Genomic DNA, 27,952 nt, shown 5'->3' with positions numbered 1-27,952 from the left:
TTTAATTTTTTAAGTTTTAGGAATAAGCTGCTTACTTTTTGCGACAACAGTAACTTTTCCTCTTACCATCTTGATCCAAAATTAAGATCAAGTGGGCCTTCTCAGCATTTTTATGTCACCAAACATGGAATGATGTTAATTGCTTAATTGTATCATGCAGTACACCTGTCAGGAAAAATATGCACTCAGTTTCTCCAGTCGTTGTTTCATGTTTTTTCCTTTGTCATTCATATGTATATAGCAACTGACCCTAAACCAGTCATTTTCATTTCCAACAAAAAGTATTTCCACATTATATGGCTATTTTAAAATCTTATACAACATCTAACATGTTGCATGGTGGGTGTACTATCATGTTTGTTTATGAACCACAAATGAAAAAATGATCAAGGATGTATTTTATTGGGAAAGAACATTTCTACATCTCAACATTGTAAATTTATTTGAGGGGTATTTTTTACTTTTAAGGATTGTTGCCTGTAGCCTGGAGACACATAGGCTGTTTATGGTTAGTCATTAAATCTTTAATGACTGGTCACACACAGAAATCAATGCCTTTACCCAGTATTTATTCAGACCAAGCTTCATGTGTATGATTAAGAAATGTGTGTGTTATTAGTCCAATGGGGCCATCAGTAGCTGCAGTTCTTTAAACATGCTGCCATGGCGACCTACTTGCTCTGCCCGGTTCTTGACTACATTACTGAGGTTTTTCAGCTGCTTATAGCAAGCCTTGCACTTCTGATGCCTGTAAATTAGAGAACAATTTTGCACATCAATATGCAAAGATTATGTGAACACAAAAACACACATACAACCTCACACACATATAGCAGGGGTGTACAGCTCCTGTCCTGGAGTGCCAGTGTCCAGCACAGTTTGGTATTGGTACCCGTTCCTTCTGCAAACACACCCAATATCCTGGCCAATCACCAACTGTACTGGACACCAGACCTCCATGACCCAAACTGTGCACCCCTGTACGCATGTTATACATGTTCATCACCTCTCTTCTCGTGTAATGTCCACTCCAACAGATGGAGGAGCAGTCAGTGTGTCTGAGATCAATGGCCAAAAGCGCTTCAGAATCAGTTTCAAAGACAAATATCCAGTTTGCACATAACTAGGAAGAGAGAGAGAAAAAGATCACTATACCTACAGTGAGGTCCCTAAGAAATAAGAGTGTGTTTTTGCTGTTCTGGCTCATTTTTCTTTCATTTCAAACTCAATACGCTGGCATAAAGAGTTAAAACAACCACAACTGTGTCCAGTTATGACCTTCACAGTCAAAGGCTCGGAACACACATGGTGCATTCCAGTCGGGAGGCAGCTGTCTAAGCAGGCGGCATTTGCATGCTCCCGAGACTAAGGCTGTCCCATTTGGAGGGCAGCATAAGGCAGCCGCCTTATTTTGACCAAATCTGAAGGCAGCATTGCGTGTATCCTTCTCAGCAAAGGAAATCCCAAAATACAGTTCACCAGCTCACCGGCCGAGAGTCCTATCGCTTCAGCTTGATAAACATGGCAGATGAAGTGGCTGTTTCTGCCAACCGAGAAGTTTACAAATATAAGTTATTTCTTGACTTCTGTCTTTCCTGTTTTGATTGATTTGTTGTATTTGTGTAAAGTATTTAACATGTGTGTTTGTACATCTCTAGAAATTGGTAAAATTTTGGCAGTTCGCTTGTCTAACGTGACCTGACAGGCTGCGTTTGTAACCCATTAGTGTTAGGTGAAGCTAATTTTAGTTAACTTAGCTAGCGGGCTAGCTGTGTAAACGTGCTGGCTTTTCAAAATGAGAGACAGACCACTTTAAAATATTGGTTGTTTACTGTTTAGTAGTGCTTTTTGTATTTAAATAATTATCAGTTTGATTCTATATGCAGAGATTTTTTTCTGTCCTCAGGGACTAACATTACAGCAATGGAGAGGCGCTGGCTGAGGGGCTGAGGAAGAGAAGCGGTTACAGGGAGAAAACTGCGCTCAATGACTGAAAGCAGCCCACTTGCCCAGCATATTAGGCTAACAGCGCTATAGACTGACATTCTCCCTCAATCATGACAAATACTTTAACTTACTGGATGATGTATAAGTTCAGAAATAAACTACTTTTTTAAAAACAAATACCACAAATGCTTATTTTTGCCTGCTCTGCTTGTCTAGTATCGCTATGCTTACCACAGTCACATCAGTGTTAGGTGAATGTTGACAGCTAAATTTCAGGCTAAGAGCTCATAAATCAGATGAGAATGCATCAAATAAAATGCATATTAGCCAGCTATCTGTATCTGTATTTATCTGGGACACAGAGTTGAGTATATAACAGATACGACTCAAAGCAGCCTGTTCTTCATTCACAAATTTCTGCAGCAGTGTCAATGCAGGAAAACAGCTGCTGCAGGTTCGGGAGCCATCCTTATACATTGAGGTGAGTGTAAGCTAATCAGAGATTGCGCTGTACACGTTCTATCTGTTTACCCGCAGTTATGATGTATGATGGTTCTGAAGCACTGTCCTGAATGCTAAGATTCCTTTCCAGTTAAAATGCTACCCAACAAGAGAGGTGCCTTTGAATGCAATGACCAGTTAGGTGGCTGCCTCCAAAATGGAACGCACTAACAGAGCCAACTTTCGGCCGCTGGACACTGTCAGGCCATTGGTGGATCACCGACGGACATAGTCAATGCAGTGTGTATGGCAGCTTTGGCTCTAGGCGGTCCTCAACAGCACTTTCAGCCAACTGAACACGTTGAATCAGCATCAGCCATAAAAGAGGGCGAAGGAAGAAAGAATCAAAAGCAAGAAAGACAGCACTCTCAAGAAGACACAGAGAATAGCCTAATTTTCTACAGTAGTGAAGTTTTAGCAGTAGTATTTTTGCTCTTCAAATGTGCAAATATTTAAACGAGTAATGTGTCATTATCATTGCCAGCAAGAGAAATTTAATTTACTATAAATAAAATGGGCGCACAGGAGTTTTGAAGATGATCTCATAACACATTAACATAAAATAAAACATGGGATACTCACTTATTTCAGGTATTTCTTGTCATTATAACTATGAACATTTGACCATGCATTTTAATTCACTGTTTAATGTATAAATGTTCACCTTTAAGTACTTCTACTTCAAATACAGACATTTGAAGCTTATAATACATTCAAAAATATATTCTTTTCTGATGAGAAATAAGCTGATGGAAGACGGTCATTAGTCAGACATAGTTGGTGCTAGTTCTTAAGCATAGGCTAGGTGTGTCCCAGGCCTAAGAGGTCATCGCTGTGACTTCAAGCAGTCTTTTGCATGAGCCATCACTCACCTCTCATATTTACTCTGCAGCAGCTCTTCAATCTGAGGCAAGATGGTGGTGCAAGTGTCCAGTTTCCAAAGTGATCTAAAAGTACCGATATACCAGGTGTCCAGTTTTATTAACTTTCCTAATTTTTTGTACTTAGTAGATTATTAGGATAGCTCACACTAGGTGACTTTTCATTACTGTCTCTGTGGATGTGGGCATATATACTTACGGTTTGAGGTTGACAATGTTGAGAATGTCCACCACAATGGAGAGATCATTCATGGAAACAGCAGAGTCAAGTGAAGTCTGCAGTTTGGAGGGCATAAAGCCATTCCTGTTAGCAAATCACAGATCCCCTTGTACTTATATCAACGTTGTTGTTGAATAGTTGTTAAATTTTTACCTTGATGTCACCAGCAGCCCAGACAGCACGTACTGTGTCAAGGTTTTTGTATCGGCTGGTCAACATCACACACATAGTTTCGTGCCCTTTTCTGATCTGAGCCAATGCCTCTTCATCTCCTGTGACACTTGTCTTGCCACTTCGTGCAGGCTATTACACAAACACACACACAAAGTTGTTCAGGCACGCATGAAGGCCAGCGTATGGTTACCAAAACACAAAACAGAATCCAGTAAAGCAGGTCAAAATCTTACATTAAACTGAACATTGTACTCACTATTAAGAAATCTCCTACATTAAGCCCAACCGGCTCATTGCGTGTGGAGGGGATAACTGCTGGACTTAATTTGGGTTTGGATGTAGTTATAATACGCCTTGAAGGCAGTGCGAGAGATGCAGTTACCACAGAAATAGGATGTGATGGCGCAGAGGCCACCACTGTGGGCTCCACTCTCAGGATAGGAGTGGAGGAGACATTTGGAGCCTTGGACTGTAGAAGCAAATACAAACAAATCATAAAACAAAGCACAAAAAGAAAACATTTTCACACTAAGTTACTGGAAGCACATACTTTGTCATGTACTGGAGTAATCTCTGCAGCTGCACAGGGCTTCACAGGAAAGCACTCTAAAAGAAATACAGAATGTCCTTTTCTCCAATCATCATAAATACACTGTGCAAATTAAAATTCACACATGTATAAAAAGACATTCACCATCTTCAACTGTTGCAGGGAAGGGCTCACTTCTTTTGGGAGGAGTGCGTACTGAATAGAACAAGAGAGATGGGTAGAGACAGACAGAGTGAGATAAAGATTGTTAAAAATGTACATAAGAACACACAATGTAACATAAATGTAAATGTATGTTATTATGTCTCACAGATAGCGTTGCGAGGCTGAAAGATTTCTTTGTAATCATCAGGGTTTGTGATTTCTGCACTGCTCTCCTTGTCATCATGCTCGTCCTCACTGCTTGGACTACGCCTCTCCCCCTCTGGACTGCGCCTGTCTGCATCTGAATTCTGTTTCATTCTACATACACATATGCACAAACTATAAAAAAAAAAAACTTCAGCAAAAAGATGTGCATATGACTAAGAGACTTCTGAAATGAGCTCTGTTTAGTATAAAGCAAAGTATAAAATCTGTGAAACCATCAGATGGAAAACAAGACAGTACATCTCAAACCTCTATTTCAAAGCTTACAAACAAACATCTAAATTTAAACGAATATGGCAGCTTCAATATATTTACCTCAGTTGCTAGTCCACCAGATTTTCAGTATTTTTCAGAGAACCATAGATAGATTTAACATTACTTACAAGTATGCACTGGCTGAGTTGAATGCTAATTGTTAATGTTTAGGCTCAGTTAATTTATTTATTTATTGTTTTCTTAACTCTCATTGTTATTGTAATTTTGCTATTTGATGTCACGCACAGGAGGAGTGGCTCCTTTTTTGAGTCTTTGTTCCTCTCAAAGTTTCTTCTTTATGCTCTTTTTTTTCCTGGACACTGTGGGATTTCTATAAAGACACTCTGTAATAACATCTCCAATAAAAAGTGCAACACAAATCAAGAGTTAATTTGCAAAAAAACTATAAATGCCATCCTTTAAATAAACAAGCTGACTGTCATGAGTTATTCTTATCACAGCACATTCCAAACTCTACGTTTTAATCACAAAAGCCATTATTGTCCTTTGTTTTTGCTGTAAAATGTGAACTAGCAGTGCCTTGGCAGTCACGTGCCAGCGCTGTTCTTGAGTAGAACCCAATAAATCAGTCTGCAGTATTCGGGTCAGGTAACGCATCACAGTTGCAAGCATTTGTAGGCGGAATCTAAAATGGCTCCCTTCCCCCTGCAAAAAGCAGTACATAGGTCTTAAAATAATGGCTACTACATCTAAACAGAGCACAGTATGTCTAACAAAAAAACACTTTGGATTCAGCCATGTATGCAAAATTCCATACTGGAAAAACTTCAATATTTGGGTGTAAAAGCCAAAATTTCATAACTTGCATAGTGCACTATATAGGTAGCAGTGAGCCATTTGAGATTCAGCTTTGGCATTTTCTAAAGTATGATCTTATAGATGTTTAATATTCCCCATAAATGAGTTGTTGTTGCAATATTCAGCACTTTACCTACTTGTGTTATGTTAAAGAATGTTAAATATTGCACTTATAAGAAAGTTGTATCCATTAAATGGCTTTGTTTAACTCTGAAGCATGAAAAACTAATTTTACCAAAAACACTTTTTACATGAAAAAAAATAAAAAATACACACACACACACACACACACACACATACATACACATATATATATATATATATATATATATATATATATATATAGTGTGTGTGTGTGTTATTTTACTTTGCCCAATTGCAGTATGATTGATAATACCTGGAATGCATAAAAAACTTGATTTATGATTTTAAATAATTGAAAATGATTCATAAAAATTCATTAAAATGGAAATCTGTTTTTGCAAACAAACTCTTCAAGTGTATACCTTTTTTTTTTAAGAATTTCTTTTTTACCTGTTTCATTACATTTAAATTACATTTCTCATTGTGGAAATATCATTCTTGATGTTTGTCGACTAGACGGTATGAGATTAGAGTACTGGCAACAATACTGGTGTAACGGCCAACACGCTTACTTATTAACCCTTACTGTCCTTCTACATGCTTATAAGCTATTATGTTATAACATTATCCTTAAGGCTATCACACACAGGATGTGTCAGCCATTGCTTTTTATTGAAGGGGCACACACCCATGTCACCAGTTGGTGACCCAGCAGTGCTTTATGAGTGCCACTCAGAATTTCACTTTTATCAGTATTGTTGGATGCATGTCACTCAGCATTGTTCTATTACTGTGTTATACTGTGTAGACAAAACAAGACCATGAAACAGCAGATGACATGGCTTTAAGTTTACATTGTGAAAGGCAATCTGTCTTAATATTTAAGAAAAAAAATGTTTAGCCATCACATTTTGCATGAAAAGAGCAGACTAGCAGCTTAGATTACTAGCATTACACAGTGTTAAACACTCTTCCAAGCAATACAAAGTTATGCATTTTTAACACCTAGAAATAAATCATGGCCAAACTGCTATGTGCTTCCACATGATTGTGACACATGACAGTGATACTAGCTAGATTGCTAACATCGGGGAACAAGTAGGGATGCAGCAATACACGGTATGTTAAGGAAGCGTTCAGTACATCCACTACAGTTCAATACATACACGTGAACCACAGTGTTACAATTTTCCTGTAATTTCCAAAACTTGCTTATTGCGCTGCAACCTACACACGCATTACACATTCAGATCCACAGAACATCTCTGGAGGCGGAATTTCAAAAATCAGAATTTCCCTGAAAAGTTTAGCCATGACCGTGCACCCTTTAAGCCCACTTTGTAAATACCCGCTAATATTTAAACACTAAACTGTAGCAGACAAAACAGCTAGTGTCAGTTCACACTCTCAAGGGAAAAAAAAAACAAAGTGCAGTATATCGTTTCATGTTAGTCAGCAAGTTAATTTCACAATGCAAGCAAGGTAGGAATGCTACTGGTTAGGGATGTATCGATACCATTTTTTCCAGACCAAGAGCAAGTATCAGTATATATTTTTTAGTAGTCGCAGATAGCTATATCAGACTGAGTAACCTATGCAGAATTATGTAGCTGTTAGTGTAAATGTGTGCAATGTACCTCAACCGTTAAATCATTAAACTTTAGCTGATTTTAAATGACGTTTTAGCCATTTATGTTACATTAGTTACTTTGGATCGCATATCACTGCAGTGAAGAAAACCAGGTTTTCTTCCATGAAACAAAAGCATGTCTGTACAGCTGTAAGGAAAGTACGTTTCATAGCTTTGAATCTCGATCTGTCTCTTTCAAAATCAGTCTCTGCAGCATAGTGACAGCACTAATCACATCCGAGGCCAACACTTCCGTGGAGCTCACATTTATATTTTGTTTCGCTGGTGCACCTGTAGTTGAATGTCCTCTGAAGTCCTCTAAAAGATTTCAGAAATCTTGTTCTTGTGCTAGTCTGTTTGCAGCCAGTGTCTCAGTCTCTCGCTTTTGTCAACACTTATTAAAAAATGTATTCAACTAACGTTTGTACTCTGTCATCATTACGTGTCAGATTTGTCATTTTCTAAGCCTTGCTGAAAGACAAAGAAAACAGACTAAACAGTCACAGAAAAGAACAAAGAGCAGTCCACCATGTCAAAGTTTCACACACCTGAACCCTTTGATTTCACCCAGCCATCCTCATAGCCAATCTGGAGACAGCATGTCGTCTTTTGCTTTCAGATTGCAGCAAAGCCTGATCAGGGAGAGGATGATGTCCACGTCACTTCACTTCTTTACATGATGAGCAAATTAGGCTAAACACATTTTAGCTAACTGCATTCATAACAGAAGGACAGCACGGTGTTGGTGCACGGTGTCAACTACAATCATGCTGGTGAGATTAATGACCATTTTGTGCTGCATCATAATATACATAAACACATGAACGTGTGTGCTTCCATAAGTGAATGAAGAAAAGTGCAAAATATTTAAGCATTTATGAGGAGTTTGTATGAAATGGCAGAGTATTGCAAATTCAGGGCAACCAAAGACGAACAGATACATGGCTGCAGTTACAGCTGTGATGGACAGCAACATGTCTGACAAACTGCAGCTAGAGCATGAGCTTACTCTGGAAAAAGCTACACAGATACCACATCAGGTAAAATTAATTTAAAAAAGCACAATACCAGCAAAAGAGCATAGTGCATAACGAGATGGGGCACAAACTCAAGCGGTCCAAACTAAACACAATGCAAAACAAGGTGACCTGCTTTGGCCTTAAACAGTATCAAGAAGTCTACAGTAGTCAGTGTAACTATGTAGTTATGGCCTACAAGAGCAGAGAGGCGAACCATATTCAAATGCCTTTTGCTCTCAATCACTGACCCCAACAGAATTGGCATACTCCCAGTGTGGCAGCAATGTGGTTATGTGAACAGTTTGCACAATACCTACAAGGTATGGACAGAGTCTCCATGAGGTTCAGCGTCAAGGTAGTCCATATAGTGGGTAAGCAGTTGACAGTAGCAACCTAGTAAGTAACTCTCCCACAGACAGCCCTATATCCGACACAGAGATGGACGTCAGAGCATATGTACAAGCATGTGTCCACCAGGTCTGTGACAAAGAGCGGCATTCAGAGCTGCTACCCATCAGGATGCTGATCTAGGCGAAGTTGCCAGGGCTATTCATGAGGGCTCACTTCTCTGAAGTGGGTGGACATTTGTTGTACTGTGACAGAAATATTTTCCCAGCATCAAAGAGGAAGGAGTGTTACTTAAGACATGCCAAGTACAGAGCCTGAGCCACCAAATGTCTGTGTGGTGGCCTGGAATTTGAAGTGACATCACATTAGTACCGATATGTGAATTTTGTCTGTAAAACAGACATGCACAAAGGGGAGGGGTAGCCACCCCAACAAGCGGCTCTCGAATCTGCACCAACTAGATCCGACCCTTGGCTGAAAATAGCAGCAGACATATGCTAACAGGATAGCACACAGATATTGAAATTACAGTAGCTAATGAGTCAAATTAGACACTTAAAAAGGGTTTCACTGGTTCCTGGTTCCTGCTGCCTTGCTATTTTTTTTTTAGCAAAGTCAGGACGACTTTTGCGTACATATGAGGTGGTTTTAGAGGGGACATCATGCAGTAAGCAGTTAACACTAGCTGGTTAACCAATTTGTTCTTTTTTGCAACTGTGAGTGACAAATGACAATGTTGACTGGGAAACTTTTTCTGTTTAGTATTTTACAAAAAGAGGATACCACAGCTCACCCTCTTGTTTTCATGGGGTTAATGCTACTGGAAGTGAACAAATTTTTGTTCCTGCATCTTTTCTGATTCAAGTGAAAGGGCTATTTTGAGTCAAATATTTTGGCTCAAAAACTAAATGGACTACATTCCTTGCACCAACAGATGGAGGAACTCAATTTTAATTGCAAAAACATGGCCTGAAGCTGATTATGGAACAAACTTCTTAATTAATAAAAAAAAACATAAGACTTCCAAAATAGGACCTGGAGAACATAATTACTGTCTTCAAAGAAAACATCAGTCAATAGTCAATCAACATAACTGACAGAGAACCAGGGGAACTATGGATGGAACTCAAAAAGGTCATCAAAGAAGAAATCCAAATCTACAATAACCCACAATCTTTAAAAGTTATGGAAAATGAGGAAAAAAATATGTGGAAAAAAGTTTTTTTTCCAGAGAACACAGATTTTCAAAAAAAAAAAAAATATATATATATATATTTAAGCTTATGCTAACAAATCTAGAAAACAGCTTGAAGGAAAACAGCCAGATGTGCAAGCAGGATTCAGGAAAGGCAGGGGAACAAGATATAATTGCTAACGTACACTGGATTATTGAAAAAGGCAACAAGTTCAAAAAGGAAGTCAAGTTTTTTTATTGGCTACAGTTAAGGCTTCGACTACATATTATTATATAAAGTCCTTAGGAGCAAGGAAATACTAGAGCTAAATACTGTCGTCTTTATGAGGAACCTCTACACTGATTAACAAGCCACAGTCGTGACAGAAAATGAACAAACAGACTGGTTCCACATGGGCAAATGAGTTAGACAAGGATGCATGTTATCACTATACCTGTTCAATCTGTATGCAGAACACAATGAGAGAAGCAGGATCAGAGGAAGATGATTGAGGATTTAAGATTGGTGGAAGACACATTAATAACCTTCAACATGCAGATGCTATAAAGTATGAAGTAGACCAAGGTTATGACAACTGGAAACACTGCAAACTTCACCGATGATGGAGATGATGTCGTAATGGTAGACAGCTATCACCTACTTGATTTAATTATTAACACAAAAGATCCAACACTCTTCTCTGTGGTTCTTTATGGATGTGAACAGTAGACAATAAACAAGCAAGACAGAAAACATGATGCCCTTGAACTGTTGGCAAAGACTTTTCATTCAGTCCAAATTGAAGCTTAAACTGGACATTTTTTGAGAAAAAAACAATTCAAAAAAGATCATTATCCTTGGAATAGCTGAAGGCCAGCTACAAGATGGTTAGACACAATCGGAGTACAAATCATGAACCAGCCACAAAGAAGCTTAAAGACCCAAAGAGAAGACAGGATATTCTAGAGAAACACTATCCATATGATCGCCAGGAGTCAGGATGGACTTGAAAAAACTCAGTAATAATAATAATAATAATAATAATAATAATAATAAGAAGAAGAAGACAAAGAAGAAGAAGAAGAAGACGACGAAGAAGAAGACGAAGAAGAAGACGAAGAAGAAGAAGAAGAAGAAGAAGACGAAGAAGAAGAAGAAGAGGAGGAGGAGGAGGAGGAGGCGGGAGGAAGAAGAAGAAGAAGAAGAAGAAGAAGAAGAAGAAGAAGAAGAATACAGGTTATTTTTCACCTCAGAATTTGTTCATCCCTTATGTCTCATTTCTCCATCTTTGCATTTAAAACAGTTGATTTCAATATTTTCAATATTATTCATTACACTGCAACATTCATTTAATATTTTTCTACATGTATAGTCTGTGGCTCATTGGTAAAAAGTTGTTCAGTAGATGGGACGATATACCACAAGTTAGAGTACTGGTGCAACTGTCAACATAAGTTCTGTTATATTAACGCTTTCTTTTTTCTTCTGTTCTGTTCTTCTCTTAAGTCTTTCTTTTTTGTATAAAACTGACTATTTTCTTCAGGAACTGCAAAGCTCTCTTCCTTTTTCTTCTCCAATTAATAAAGCTTGAAGAGAAATGGTTCAAACTTTGTTTTGTAGATAATTTTAGTGAAAGGCCTGCAATTTATTTTACAATTTTTTATATGTTTTACACTTTTTTCCTCATATAGTCATATGACAAAATCTTTATGCATTTTGACTTACAGCTGCCAATAGCTGATATTGGAATGCAGTTGGCTTTACCGTCATGTAACGTCTACTGCATAATCCTCCTTCTTTCAGCTTTTCAATCTTGGTACTCATCTTTCAGAACACCTTTACTTTTTCCTTCTTTGTGACATCTCCATGTTTTTCTTTTGTTTCTTTTTTAAAATTTGCTTTAATAAGTTAAACTAAAATTTAAAATACTAAACTATGTGTATTATTTACGTTTTTCACTGCAAAATCATTGTTCTGCTTACAGCCTTTAAAGCAGTTGATTTTGCATACTATCTTAACTCTTGCTTTTCATTTAGTTTTCGCTAGAGGTCCTCTTCCTTTCTGTTCAACTATTTAGTCAGCTCCGCAGCAGCAGCAGCAGCAGCAGCAGCAGCAGCAGCAGCAGCAGCAGCAGCAGCAGCAGCAACAACAGCAACAACAGCAACAGCAACAACAACAACAACCTTTATATAGCACCTTTTACAATCCCATGGAAACTATATATTGGATAGTTAAAAGGAGTCATAAAAAATGTCTTAACCTTTAAAAAATACATAAAATAATTGTAACACAAAACCATGTGTTACATTTTTGGCAGCCCTGCATTTAGTATTTTGTGCAACCTCCATTTACCAACATAGCAGCAATAAGTCTTCCCTGATAATGCTTAAATTGTTGCTGGCATGGAGGTGGAATCTAATTGTAGGTCCCGGAGACCTGGTGACCCCAAAATTTTCTTCAAATCTCCAACCACAATCATTGGAGAATTTTTATCTGGCTTACTACAGTTACAGTCGTTTTAAACTTAAATATTACCCTAATAGTGGATATGGACATTTTCAGGTTTGTAGCTTTTTATTAATAGCCACTGCCTGATTTATAAAGGTCAATCCAATTTTATGTATGCTCAATTTTTTTTCCCATGTTAGTGAATGTTGAGAATTTGGCCTTTGTGTTAGCCTATATTTATACCCCATTGAAACATGGAGTTATGTATGACCACTTAAAGAGGTCCTAAATACTCAAGTGGACTAGACATAATAAAATAGATACATTTAAAAAACAAAAATAAATGAGAACATGCCCCAGTTATATTTTGTTTATAATAATTTCTCAGGGTGTGAATAATTGTGCCACATTTATTTTGAAAAACTGCTTTTGTTTTCTTAGATTAAGTTTACTTCAATCAAAGGTTAGATTTTTGTTCATAGTTTGTGTGACAGCTAGCTAATTGACCACAGACTTTTTTCATTACATTTTGACCCATCTTTGCTATATACATATAAACACATGTATACATATAAACATAAATACAGTAAAATATAACAATATGTTTTGAAAGTTTTAAAGTTTTAAAATTTTGGTTAGAAGTTAGAAAAACACTGTCCAGGCATGTCATTGGTTTCCATAAAAAAATCCAAGAAAAAAAATCTTTGGTTCATGCAATCATTCAAAACTAGTTTTTTTTGTTTTTCCTGAACGATTTTATAAAGTTTGCTTTATCAAGTTGCAGTTTCTGTCTGTACTTCATGAAATCAAGGAGAGAAATACATTAAAAGTGCTTCTTAGCTTTGAAAACAGGTAGAGCTTTGTCTTCACTATTTTAAACTATTAAAGAGAGCAGGATAGGGTGTCCATAGCAATTTGTTTATTTTTAACTTTCTCTTGAAGGAAAAGATTGAATAAAACATTCCCTGGTTAACAATCAATGAACTAAATATTGGCTGACTAGAGAGTTTGGAGCTCTCCTAAAAAGGTAATATAGAAGAGCAGGCTATGGACTGTATGCATCTCTGACAGGGATGATCTTCTGAAATCACAGAAGAGAGTTGTACCAGATGACAGTATAAGTTATAGCTGAGGTGAACCTCTGAACTTATACGGAGAGTTGTGTAAGATGGCCCTGTAAGGATGGAACGGCCTGGTACGGGCTAGACCAGAGTGGGTTTTTAAAAGACAGCATATGTGTTTGGTTTTAAGGGTTACCAAAAAATGTGTAAAATTTGGATATGATGGTGACTAAAATGGTATGGAATTCTGTAAAAAGGGATGGGATGATTACCTCATGAACCCAGAGGTCAATAAAAAGGGATGTTTCAAGATGATATTTGCATTGTGGTTGACCGGGAACCATCTTCCCATTACATGCTCAATAAAGCGAAAGCCTTTTCCTTCCTTCCACAAGAACTCAGCGGCTGAAGAATTTTTCATTCCTTTTTATCCTTTTTCATTTTTGTTGATATTCTTCGATTCTTTTACTTTTTTTTTAAAACATTAGATTACAGATAGTTATTAGGGCAATAGTATAGACAATATTAGAGATACGTACAAATGTCCAGATCCTGGGCAAAAGAGATCGCTCTTGGTCATGCCACTCTCCTTGATGTTTCATAGAGTTCGCAAATTACTTTGCTGCTGAAATGCATGTGGGAGCGGACACTATAGGCCACCGCATAACGGACACGCTGCATTGCACAATGTAGTGTCATGTAGCAGAGCACTGCTACAGAACAATGGCAGGGAGAGCCAATAATAGCCAGGTTCAAGTTCATTTTTACACTGTACGTGTATAAATTTAATTGAATGAAGCGCTCAGCATCACTTATCACACTTTGCATCCGTTTTGACTATTTTTCAAGCTGAAAGACATGAGCTGAAAGAGGCTAGGCTAGTAACATTACCTGAGGTAACTTACCATTAGCATCTGTCTGTTTACCTAAAACACTGGCTGCCAGAGTCGCGAGTACCACCGCACATCGACTCAGTGCCAGCGTCAAAGCGCAGACCTCCATCAAAAATAAAAGGATTTAAAATTTTTGAATGCTGGGTGACAAAATGGCCTTAATTTCTATCTGTCTCGCTAGCACCATGGTCACGTTGGAGCTGTTTTTAGTTCCCCCCTTTCTGCTTGTATTTGCATACAGAGCGCTGATAGATGGATCTGAATGTATAACATGCATGTGGTCTGCAGCGCAATAAGCATATTTAGAAAATCATACAAAAAAAAGAGCTGTATCGTAATACTTTGGTCATTGTGTTGATTTGTAGCGGGCACACCTAACAATAACTCATAACTACATATCATGTACCGTTGCATCCCTAATCAAAACTATGAATTATTCATTTCTGCATGTAATATTTAAAGGTACACCATAGGTTCTACATGCCTTCATAACTAAACATGCACTTAGAGGCCTTTTGACTAATTTCTCAAATGAGACTAATGAGACTCCTAAATAAAAACAGTTTAACATATCAATTAATTACAGAATTACAGATGTGCTTGCTTTTATGACTGTTTACCATGTATTTGCCTTAGAAGCACAATTTAAATAAATAATTAAACTACAAAAACACAGGATTTACACTTTTCAAATAAAGAAACTAGAGGGGCAAAATATTTTAAAACAAAGATTATTAGTTGCGAGGCCACTTTAAACTCAATTTGTTTATCTGACAGAAATACAAGGATACTATTTAAGGATGAACTCATAAGATTATATTACATCTCAATACAAGTTATAAAACGTCTTTTGAAAATCCAGTTTCTTTACTTAATTTTATTAGTTCTTTATATTATTTCTTTATATTCACTAAATGTAACTGTTTTGTAGCCAGAAAGATAAGAGAAATATTTTTGTTGTTGTACTTGAGCCCAGTTCATTCTTTAAGCAATTAAACTCAGTTTTGACGATGCAATAAAGAACCTGTTAGGGCAAACTGTAAAAATTTTGCATGGTTGCGTGAATTATATTTAAGTATTCTCTTGATTTTTTTTCATGGTAATTCTTTACATGATCAAACACATGCTAATCATTTCTGGAAAAAGTAAATATGTATTGTGGTTGCCAGCAGTAAGTGGACTGCTTTAAACATTTTCACAAAGAAGCTTCTTTAAATAAGCTTTTAATTTTTTTTCTTTCTAATATTTTCTTTCTCTGCAAACTGTGTATTTCCTTTATTTCCTTTCATATCTGTAACTTGAGGACTCAGCAAAAAGTGTTCTACAAAAATGTGTTTAGCATAAATGTTTATTAATGTATGTGCATCTGTGGCTAAGACCATTTTGATACGTACTTTTGTCTGCTGCATGACGTGGTGGGTCTCTCATAATTACGCCATAGCGTTGCTCCTTTAGAAGCGGGCACTGCAAGTGGCTTATCATCTTGACTCAGTCCTTGGATTAAAGATCCTGATTTCTTCACCCGGTTGAGATCCACAATATACAAGCTGACATTCATCTGGCTGCATGACACACCAATCTAATCAAGATAAACACAAACGGGGAGAGGGGGAGGAGGAGGAGGGGGGGAAGAGAGAGAGAGAGAGAGAGAGACTTGATTTTTGGAATGTTTGCTTGTTGCTAAAAAGAGGGTGAAAGGGTTTTTGCTTGTTTGTAACTATGGCATGTTGTCAGTCACTCCAGGAACATTGTGTAAAACAACCAAAACAAAAACTATTGTGGGGCTGTGTTTCGTTTTAGGCCTTTCAATTCATATACACTCAAAATGTCAATGTAAATGTATGTGGATTCTCTGCTGAATTCAGGCATTCATAAATATATATAATCACACCCATCCCCAGACATCACCGTTTTACTCGATAAACTCTTATTTAATAAAGAAAGGAGTGGGATTAAAATATTGCTTTATTTTGCGATACATTATTGATACAGTGGTGCCAAATGTTGATTTATTTACTGAAACATTAATGCACTGCAAATGCTCCAATTTGACTCAATTCGATTTATCAGATTCATTACTTCATGACTCCACATGGTGGCACTATGGCGCTAATCAAATGAATAGGGTAAACCTGCAGTGAAGAAAAAGAAACTCTCAGGGCAGATGGTGACCAACAGGGGAAACATTCAGACAGGCACCGTCCTCTTTCAAGTCGAAAGTCTGGGTCCCACATCGGCTTTTTACAGCATTGAAGGGACAAACAGATAAAGACTACGCAATTTGCAAGAACTGTCTCATTAAAATAAATCACATGGGCAACACAACAAACATGCAGTCACTTTCTTCATCATCATCCCAATCTTTTTGTTGAGAAAACGCCTAACTTTGCCACAACTTCAAGTCAGCCTACAATTAACAGTTTTTAAAGCAAAACTTCCTTCTACGTCCCCAAGGGCTACCAGTATTTTGAGAGAGAAATGTGTATTTTTGCATTAATATATATTTTTTGTATAAATTTGTTTTTTGTCTGTAGGCTTACACAGTTAGAAAAGATTTCAGTGAGGCACTACCTTTAGAAATTTTAACCCCAGAACTGTTCTGCTTCCTGTGGTTTATGGCTTTTTTACATTGGAATGATGACACACGCAGTCAAGTGTATATGTGGTAAAAAGGCACGAAGCTAAGCTATGTGCTTTGTTGTACATTGTTTCATGTTGGTTGTCAAATTCTCTGAAACTGACAAATTAATACATAATTCCTGCTATTTGCCTAATTAGGAGTATTTTATTTTCTTCAGTTACACAGATATTGTGATGTATCGTAGAGGACTGTCTTGCAATACATCGAGGATCACAGAATCACAGTCTCGTAATATCATTTTGGGCAACATATCATGAGAAAATATCGTATCGTGGGATGCCCTATGATTCCCAGCCCTTATAAAGAAAAGAGCAAGTCTCAACAGCAAGATGTGTGTTTCATGTACAACTTTAAACACTGTCGATGTTGTAGACAGCTAACTAGCTAAGATAGTAATACCAACAGAGAAAGTACCTATCATTAGCTAGCTAGCTATGTATAGAACCTTTTGGACTGCCGTCAATTCTGTAACGTTGCTTCTACGAGCTTATTTACAGAGGTTATTTACAAGCCAGATGTACAGGGAGATTCACTCAAAAGAGGCCCCGTATGTTCTGTTGTAACTCCCGTTAGAATCAAGCAATCTGAACCAAAAAATATGCTACATACATTGACGTATGTGTAATCAATTGCATTACATGTGATGCTGGAAGTGATCTCCGATTTCTGCCAGAAACATGAAGGGATGTGCGGGGGTATTGCACCCGGAAGTTGCAAATGGAGGTTAAACATCGCGAAGGCTGTCCGCTCTGACGCAGGGGCATCCAGGCTTGTTCGAAGCTTCATATACTGAGGAGCACATTGCACGTTGTTTAGTTTAGATTGCTTTGTCCTAGAGTTATTACTGAATATTTGGGGCCTCTTTTGAGTGAATCTTCCTGTATAAACAGACAAATAAATGACAGATACAACAAAGCAAGAAAAAGGAAAAATGGAGTCCAAGTACCCTTTTTTGTATGGCTTTTTTTCTTAAGCAGGGTCCAATTAGTGAACCTCATCGGCTTTAAGAGATACTGTAGTAAAGTGGTAAACTGCGGTCCACAACTTTTTCACTCTTTGTCATAAAGGCAAAACTCTTGTATTCACCTTTTTTAAGTTTGAAATGGACAAAAAAGCAAAGTAGACAATTTAACATCTGATTCCTTAGCCTAATAACAAAACAGCATCCCAAGAGTCAAATCAAATAAAAATATGGTAAATTCAGCACTATACAGCTTCTAGGTGCCAAAAACAGAATGCTCTGTTCTACATGACACGCCAACATAAATACATGACTACCCAACTTTGCTGTATGCTTTCTGCATCTGTCCAAAGAAGTGGTCATTTTTGATACCACACATGGGGTTAGCTTTTAAGAGGGACAAAGAGCATTCAGAACCTATGCATTTGGTATTTCTAATTATGGATTGTCTACTACCCTATGAAATTTTACAATTATGAGCAACTTGGGGATGCTCACAAAAATAACTGCTCATAATCACCATTTATTATGATTCCTTGGATCATGCAATGACCACTGATGTTGAAGTGTGCCATACAGAAAATCAGATACTTTGAATTTTAACAAAAAGTGATTTTTTTCTTACTCTTCCTATAAATTTTGTCTAATTATGAGCCAGTTAGAGTCAGATGACTAAGCCTGAAAAAATTAGAAAATGGAATTTTTGTTTTAATTTAATTAAAAATTAATGTAAGGTTTAGATCTTTTTTACTGCAAACAACGGTGCTTTTCACCAAGACTGTTTGAACGACTACTGCACTAGTAGCATATAAGTAGACTGCTGATAATTCAAACAGTCTTAGTTTTAGAACAGAACAGATGATTGACAACTGTACAATTCATATCACCAGAGATTTCTGGGAGAGGTCTGATCACACTTTGTGATTCCACTCATATTTTGAAGTATATTATATAGTATAGTATCTCCTTTTCTGAAAGATGCCAATTAAACATTTAAAGAGGACCAGTTACACAGTCAAAACACTTGATCAATTGTCCAAGAAACTAAACAAAACTAAACAAAAAGGAAAAGACAGATTGCTGTAGAACTCTAGAGACAGTCAACTGTTTTACTCCAGAATCTACAACAAATTATACCTCTTACGTTGTTTCGGGTTAGTGGAGGCAGGGCCATATCGGCACTGCATGATGTACTGCATGCAATGTACAGACGTGGCCACATGAATATTACAACAAAAACAGCACAGAGCACTAATTTTACTGGATTCTCCTTTCCCACTACTTGCACCATCACTTTGCTAAGAAAGTAAGAATTGGTGGATATGCAGACTGCTGTTGTGTCAGTATTTATCACAGACCACTGAAAGACTTAAGAAATAAAAGGTGGGCAACATTCATACGAACTTTGAAGAACCACAGCATTAGATGCATTGAGAAACACTTACATGTTGATAATAAGATTCCAAAATGGATTTAATTTCAACCAGAATCAAACTCAGTTTCCAGACCACTGCCAGCCAGACACCACTGCAGTTAAAAAGCCGAGCTGAACTGAGGTAGGTCCGCACATACTGCATGTGCCTGAACTACTAGAGTGCTCACTTGACACCATAATAGTTAGTTAAAAAATATACTGAGGTAAATTCATTTTTCATTTGTGCTGGTTGGCTGGTTGTACCCAATTGGGTACATTATGATTGCTTCAAAATCAAATGTTTCAACTAGCATGACTAAACTCAACCATATTAAAAATACATAGTATGCTCTAACAACTACATGGGCTAGTTCTGTATTACTGTTCAGTAGGGCTGCCATTTGAATAGTTTAAGTTTGAGAAGGATAGGCTAGTGGATGAAAGAGGATAATCCATATCATAGTACCACAGTGGTTCTTAGGAGCTGAATCCTCCGTTTTATACAGAAACCTTTTCCTTGCTTTTTCCTTCCAAACGGCTTTGATGGCAAAAACTGTGAATTTTCTTTGAATGCTCTGACATGACACAGTATCTTCTGCTATAAAATTTTAAAAATGTGACCATTCCCCTTTTCTTTTCTCAATTCTGAAAAGTGTCATTAGTACTTCAGATGGCACCGAGCTGATTCCCATTATCGATTCAGTCACAAACCTAGACTAAGAATACCACAGAATTCCTTTCAGCAAAAGATAATGTCATGTGATAACAGTTTGGGGCACTAGAGTATTTGAGTAGTCTGAGCATGGGTATATAAATATATAAAAATATCAAAAGTGGGACAGATTTGCTCGCATGCAAGATTAAATAATATTCTGTACAAAGGTAAATATCAATGCACATGCGAGCATGCAAAGCTCTGCACTGCTATTACTGATGTTTGCTAAACTCATGTGCAAAGTACAAAGTTATCTATGCTCTAGTTGGAGTGCTGCAGCAAGAGCATCCATTAGCTTCTCCCACGCATATATGCCAACAGTGATGAATGCCCAAGTACATTTTATCCTATTTTAATGACTGACTGGGAACTTATCAAGGCAGAATCTTTAAAGTGTTCAACTGTCATGGAGTCAGTAACACATCTCTGTGTGACCCTTGTTCACTGCCAGCTTGAGTTGTTTGTTCATTAACGTGGTAGTATACCGGGTGATTCAAAAACAATTGAAAGAGGGGGTCACAGAGTTTCGAACTGTCACCGGAAGATGGCTCCCTTCAGTCTGCGAGGAGATGGCGACCCCTAAGCAGAAAGCGTTTTGCGCTCTCCACTTAAATAAGAGTGAATCCATGAATAACTGAGTGAATACAAATAACTGTGCAACGTGATTTTCGTTGGCAGTGAACCTCCAACAGCTCGGAGCATACGTTGTTGGTTCCACAACACTGGATGATCTCTGAAATCGCATCAAAAGAGCTGTGAGTACAGAGAAACCAGACATGCTCAATTGAGCATGGGATGAATTTGACTATTGCGTTGATGATGTCTGTACAGCTGAAGGAGGTCATTTTGAGCACCTGTAAAATTACATAATAAACTTAATGCTCACTTAAACCATTTACAATTTACTGCGTTGTTCTGCAGTGATTTACAAGTGAAATAAATCATTTTGAAATCAGATGAATCTTTTTGAATCACCCTGTATAACGTCACATGGTATCAGCGGGTATCAGAATGTTGGTGCCTGTAAATTTTTATGAGTATGAGTAAATGAGCATGGTATCGGCCCAATACCAGGGCTGCAACAAACGACTAATTTGACAGTCGAATAATCTATCGATTACTGAAACGAATAATCCATTATTTGGATTATGAATCACTACATTACCAAATAACTTTTATGTAGCTATTCGTTTTTAAATTTAGCTTGAGGTTGTTTCATGCATTTGCTAACAATGAAGACAATAAAGGTGAATACAATTTAAAATCACTGTTTTAGGGAACACTCCTGCTTATACAAAAGACAAAAAAATAAAACTCCAATATTTGTTTCCTGTCAAAATTTATAACCAAGGATGTGCAAAGCAGCAACAATAAAATATAACAAAATTAAATCAGTTTTCCTTTAATCAGGTAAATAAATAATCACTTTAAAGTCTGTGATCTGTGCATTCTGCTGTCTGTCTAAACTCTGTTGCAACAAAATTTTACAATCACAGGTCTTTATTGAAATGGAGGAAAGACAGTATCTCTCCGTGCTGGGGAGCGGATACTCCCCACTGCAGAGAAGATGCACTCTGATGGAGCGGATATATGAAGACGATTCATCTCGGTAAGATACGCCCCGTCCCAAATCGCATACTAGCACACTAAATGGTGTGTAAAAATAGTGCATATACCATTAGAAGTGCACTCATTAGTGAAGCACAGAAGTGTGTGGTTTGGGAAGCGGCGATAGTTGTGCTAGTGAGCTAGTTAGCTAATGTTAATGTTAAATTCTGTCCTACTTCATGTTATGAGCTGAGCTGTGTATTTTGAAATGTGTGTTTTATGGTATCGTTAATGGAGTTGGAACAGAGAAGCAAGTAACTATTATTCACAGCGACCCTGTTCACTTTCCAGATAATGTTTACAGTTTTAAACACTTCATCGTCATCTTAACGTCGAGGTCACCGGTGCGTTCAAATTCGGCAAACAGAGGACAGCGATCCAAACAGTTTTCTGTTCTCCGCGAACGTTTAGCTCCACTCGCTAGTTTAAGGAAGCAGTTCTCTGTGAACACACAGGGCATAGAGAACAAGTTTGCTGCAAACGTCCGCCACAACGAGTTTCCTCTTCAGATACTCCAACATGGAAGATGTGCTCTCATGCCAGCTAAGGTTGGCTTTACAAATAACACAACTGACAACCTTTTTTCTGAGTTTAGCTCCCACACTTTTGAGGATTTTGTTCTTGTGGCAGCCATCGCGTTGTTGTTAACTCTGCAGTAAGCGGTAATGAAACATTCCTAGTGAGCGCGAGAAATATGTGTAATGACATCACCAACTAACTGACTACTAAATTAGTTGCCAACTAATTTGGTCGTCGATTTTAGTCGACTAAGTCGAATAATCGTTGCGGCCCTACCCAATATCAGTATCAGTATCAATGCATCCCTACTCACAAACACTGCAGAGATTATTAGTTCGATCATTCCTCAAAAGAGCTCAGTAACAATAAGATTAATGAATGACTTGTCACATTGGTGTATCAGTCTCAGGCTTTAGCAAGTACGTCAGTAGTTGTAAAGAAGCTGTTAATTGCGGTCCTCTTTAGTGTTCATCTAATGAGCATGTTGCACATTGCTATGTTTAAGGGGTGGGGGGGGGGCTGCGCATCACAGTTGCAGGATAGGAGAATTAGTTCTTCACCTGACCAGTCACCTGGCCCACTGCCTAGTACTCTGGAGAGCACCAATGAGCTGCCATCTGAGTGAGTGGGGAAGCACTGCCTCACACTGGCCTATTCACTAAACCACGCCTTAGCTTTGACTCCAGTGGCTATGCTCTAATGGGACAAGGATGTGACATCCAAGAGGCTCAAAAGAGCATGGATGAAAGGAACTTTGGCAACACAAATAGTTTTGACAAATGCCAGCATTCTCCCCTGTGATTATCATTTCAATGTCATTTCAGGGGGAAATGCTGGCATGTGTGAAATGACACAGTTCAATTTTTACGCTCCATTCTATGGAGCACTGCTGTTAAGATGGCTGTTTGAGGGGTTCTGCCACTGCAGAAATGCCCCACCAAACAGACTCAGTCTCCTGAATACTACCATTTATAAATTTCCTCAATCATGTGTAGACATAAAAATAAAAAAATAAAAAAAACAACAACAACAACAACATGTCTATACGAGTAGGACACTCACCATCTGACTGTTGCAGACTGCAAAGTCAGCCACTTTGCCCCAGCCTACGTGCACCACATCAAAGCAGCGGTCTGGCTCCCAGCCATACACTCGCAAAGTGTCCTCTGAGCCACTGTACAAACAGCTGCCATCAGGATTGAACAACACACACCTATATTTAAAAGGGACACAGGTGAAAGAAAGATCATACTGGTTCAATTACTTTATTCAAAGGTTGGAAAAACAGAAAGAGATCTAGAGAATCAAACCAACCTTACAGTAGGCCTAACCTGACTGACAATAGGGGAAACACAGATTCCATCTATTGTGATGGCCATTAAGTTGGACGGTTTAAATAAAATAAAGGTGCTGTCTATAGTTTTGATGTGCACAGAGCTGGACATTAAGTCTTGTATTAGTCTTGGAATCTGTGTTCTCTTTTATTATTTTGCAGTTAATGTCCTCTATCAGCCCCAATATACTGTCTGTTTTTCAAACATCCTACAACGATAAATACAGGCTGCAATAGCAGAAGCCTATGGGCTAACCTAACACTGTAAGAGCTAGCCATTTTGTTATTTTAACAAGAAGCAATTAAATAGGTTCTTGAAGTCTGACCAGAAACACAAAGATGTTCAGTTGGTCCTTTAATAAGGCTTCTCTGTGCCAACCAAGTCTATGATGACCAGCTTGACAAATAGCTAACATGTTAACAGCCTCTTTCATTATATTCAGAATTAAACAAATTTAAGTTAAATATCTTTTGAATAATTCACTGTAAACTGTATTTTATTTGGCAGTGCTTTGGCAGGGGTTCTCTACTCCAGTCTTAACTGCAAGTAGGGCTTATGATAATTATGCACAGGGCCATATTCATAGTTCGTAGTCATAGTGACTTAAGTCAGCCACTTAAGTCATTAGATATGTGGGAAAAGTTATCGGTATTCAGACTTAACACAGGTGCTTAAGCTGATTTTCTGGGTGGCGCATTCAGATTGTTATAAATGCCTCCATGAACTAGAGGTTGCCAGGCTGTTCTTGTGAAGAGCTTTCCAAACACGTAAATTCTATCAAATAAACAAAACATCAAATGTCTGGGCACATTTTTTGTTGACAAAATAAAATTACCATTCCCTACAAGGAACAAAGCTAAACGCATTTGCTTGCATATTGCACATTGCACATTTTAGTGCACAATTTGAGTTTAACACAGTGGAAAATACAAAAAACATGAAATATGGCAAAACTACCACAGGCCATTTTATTTCAGGCCACCTTTCTACTATCCACAGAAAAATGCATTCAGCTAGCTAGTATCACATGAACACAGACATTTTTTGTTTTTTTTTTCTTTATTATGTTACATTCAGCAAAGAAACAAACTGTAGTAGTGTTAAAATGTTAAAAAGTGTTCTCTGTAAAGAATGTGCACTTTTTTAACATAAATAATCAACAAAACTATTTGGCCAGCGCGTCTGAACACTGGCAAACAAAATACTATCGCAGACAACTAAGACACGCCTCTTTTTATGCAAACGTCACCCCATATGTAACAGGTAGCTTGAATATTAGTGCATACAATTTCGGTGCCATCTCCTTGCTATAAAGGCGAAACTCAACTCTGAATTTGGCCCACATCGAGCACCATGTGGACAGCTTTTATCTTTTATAAAAGAGTTTGTTAGTTGCAGCAACAAGGATAAGCTTAAACTCACAAAAGCGCGATATTGGCACTCAAGTAACTTTTATGAGTTTCACGAAAATAGAATAAAATAAAGTCAGCAGTGGGATGTCACTAATGCATGCACATTTAACAGTTACAAATTGTGGGTAAATTAAGTAAATGGCTGAAGACAGACTAAATATACTCCAGGGAAGAACATGGTTTTGTTAAACTAGTTGATCTAGGTTGAACAGTTTCGCACATAGCTAGTTCACAGGCTGGAGGGCTACTCTAATAATACTTGGTGTCAACTTATAAACAATGATTAGTATCATTGCTGTTTATTTATACTGTTGAATATATCAAGGCAGACAGTCAGAATTATGACAGGTTACTGTTTTAATCGCAGGTTAAGGCTTTAATTGCAGATATGTAAATCCATGTTCAAAATGATGTGGTGCAATACAACTCATTTAAAATAAAACCTAGATCTTAACTAAACCTAAGAAATCCTTAATTAGCTAACTTAAGCTAAAGTTTAATTTAATCCTTGTCTGTGCAACCCACCTCAACCTCTTTATCACTGTATTCCTTTATAGTCAATGTGCCAGAATACAAAAGGTCTGAAAAAAAAATCTAAAGTGTGAAATTTAACTATTTAACATTTACACGAATTTAAGTGCATCTTAGTAATATTTATTAGAAATTATTGTCACCACAAAAAACCACCACCACCATCACCACCAACACCACCACCACCACCACCACCAACACCAACAACAAATATAGCCACAAGCGGCGATTTGCAGGGTCCAAGCTTGCTTTGCAAGTTCGCCCAACATTGCTATTTTGGCCTCGACCCTCCTTGGGTACATGTCAGTAGATTCGAACATGTATATGAACTTTAATCGTCACTGAAAATCTTTAAGGCTTTCAAATGCAGCCTTTTATGTTAAAATGCTGCAGTAAATGGACCTTCTCTTACATATGTTCATGGTATGACAGACTTTACAAGAAATTTGTGCGTTTCTTTGGTCTACTTATTGGGCATGGTAATTTTATAATGTGTTGAATTTGACTTATGAGACAATCAGACTGGGTACAAATGAGCTGATTTGGTAACTTTGACTAACAATTACTTTAAATGCTGCTATAGTTGGGCTTCATCATTGAGGTTTTCATAGTATGAAGAAAGTTAAATTAAAAGGTTGCTATTTTTGTGGTCTACTTATTGGTACTTATTATACTCATTTTATGAATTGTTCAAATCGACATGTGTCAATTATATGGGGTGCAAAGATTTGGCAACTGCGGCAGAAAATGACTTCTACATGCTGCTGCAGAACAACAGCTTCTTTGGTTTATGCATAGTATGACAGACACAAACAATATCTGTTGTGTTTTTTGCAATATATGTATGAAAGTCTTGTTTTATAATGTGATGAATTTGCATACATGTTCAATATGTGGAATGATTGTTTTAGCTCCCCCTATTACCATATGCCCACTAAACTTTGCACCTTGTTTCAATGTTAGGCTTTGAGCAGATGTATCAAGTTTGGTGTCAATCAGACAATGCCTTATTGTCTTAGCACTACTGTCATGAATATAAATAAATTACAATGGGTGTGTCTCAAAACCTAGTGAGCTCTCTACATAGACAGCATTTTACGTCACAATATGCGCTCTCCCGACAAGAAGGCTGTCCCAATTCTTAGATCTCTCAAATATGCTGCCTACTGAGGTACCTCATTTTGGCCAAATATCGAGAGAGCATCAGATGCTTCCTCAGCTGCTGAGGCAATCCTGCGATGCAGCGCGGCGCAACATTTGTTTGAAAATGGCGGGCAGAAACGCTTCGCCAAGCAGTGACGTCATCTTCAAATGTAAGTTATTCTGATTTTCTGTGCCATTTTATCTGTTTTCTAGTTGTAAAGGTGCACAAACAGCAAGCAAGTAGTGCTTGAATTCTTTTCATTTCCACGTTTAACCACAACCATTGTCTATTGTGCTGTTTCATTCAGAGCAAATACAATTAAAATATAAACCGTATAAACCGCCAGAGCAGGATCTATGTTGGCTAAATGTGATTCTGACAGCTGAGGTCAGTAAACACCAGTCTCGTGCAGTGGGCAGGAACCAGCGGCAACATCATTGCTGTCTAACTAGAGCATCTCAATCTATCTTATAAGGATAGATGACGGTTGGAACGCTGCCTACTTAGACAGCTGCCTAGGTAGACAGCGGCAACTTAGAGAGCTCACTAGGTTTTGGGACACACCCAATGTTTGATTACCGGTACAATTTAGTCAAACACATCTAAGGACAAAGTGGTTTAGTCTGAAGACTTGAGTATTTTGTCAACAATTGCATTTGTTTAATGTAAACTGAGTGAGAGTTCATTTTACATAATTTATATATGATTACATGTTGTAGTACCCCCTGGAGGTCCATTTAGACCACAACTGGCGTGCTTCCTCAAAGTATTATTTTGTATGTCTGTACCAATTTTGGTCTCAATCAGATGAAGTGTGTGAATTACAAATAATAGACTCGTAAAAACTCCACCCAGATGGATTCATTGACATGCTGCAGACATGCTTTGTAAGAAGTCAACATTTTGTTGATAATTATTTACTTTCAGACTCCAATCTTTAGTTTATGACCAGATTTGAGATGATAAGGTGTAAACTGTAGGACTAGTTCAATATACAAATGTGCATTTGTAGAAAAATGGTAATAATTAGTACACTACTTGCATTTGCAAGGTTGTCAGGTTTATTTTAGAACATCATTTGATACTAACTGCATGTGTGTAACCTGTACAGTATAAGCCTTTTACTCATTTTAGCGCACCCCAGTGGCCAATACCTGTCATGCTTCAAAGGGCAGTAGAGAGTCCATACCTACAGATACCTATCAAGTTTCATGGTGAATGGTCAATTTTAAGGCTGTCAAATACCTGCTGAAATCTGACTGGCTGATGGCGGGCATGTTTTTTCGAATATGACATCAG

General features: G+C 37.7%; 1 protein-coding gene across 3 annotated transcripts in view; it reads right to left on the bottom strand.

Annotated features, from left to right (window-relative positions):
• Positions 1–381: 381 nt before the first annotated feature.
• katnb1 (katanin p80 (WD repeat containing) subunit B 1) overlaps positions 382–27,952 on the bottom strand; it is a 51,041-nt gene continuing 23,470 nt past the window's right edge. For all 3 annotated transcript variants that reach the window (XM_036586947.1, XM_036586944.1, XM_036586946.1), the window contains 11 exons: positions 23,295–23,445; positions 15,769–15,953; positions 4,584–4,735; positions 4,418–4,468; positions 4,274–4,329; positions 3,980–4,192; positions 3,703–3,852; positions 3,529–3,605; positions 3,321–3,395; positions 1,007–1,123; positions 382–748 (listed from right to left, as the gene is read on the bottom strand). In XM_036586947.1, coding sequence (XP_036442840.1) covers positions 616–748; positions 1,007–1,123; positions 3,321–3,395; positions 3,529–3,605; positions 3,703–3,852; positions 3,980–4,192; positions 4,274–4,329; positions 4,418–4,468; positions 4,584–4,735; positions 15,769–15,953; positions 23,295–23,445 — 1,360 coding nt within the window. In that variant the 3' untranslated portion in view covers positions 382–615. The remainder of the gene's footprint in view (positions 749–1,006; positions 1,124–3,320; positions 3,396–3,528; positions 3,606–3,702; positions 3,853–3,979; positions 4,193–4,273; positions 4,330–4,417; positions 4,469–4,583; positions 4,736–15,768; positions 15,954–23,294; positions 23,446–27,952) is intronic.

This window comes from Colossoma macropomum, unplaced genomic scaffold, assembly GCF_904425465.1.
Source record: "Colossoma macropomum unplaced genomic scaffold, Colossoma_macropomum, whole genome shotgun sequence".
Classification (NCBI taxonomy): Eukaryota; Metazoa; Chordata; class Actinopteri; order Characiformes; family Serrasalmidae; genus Colossoma; species Colossoma macropomum.
The sequence above is the reverse complement of the archived record's forward strand: the minus strand, read 5'-3'. Positions and strand labels throughout refer to the sequence as shown.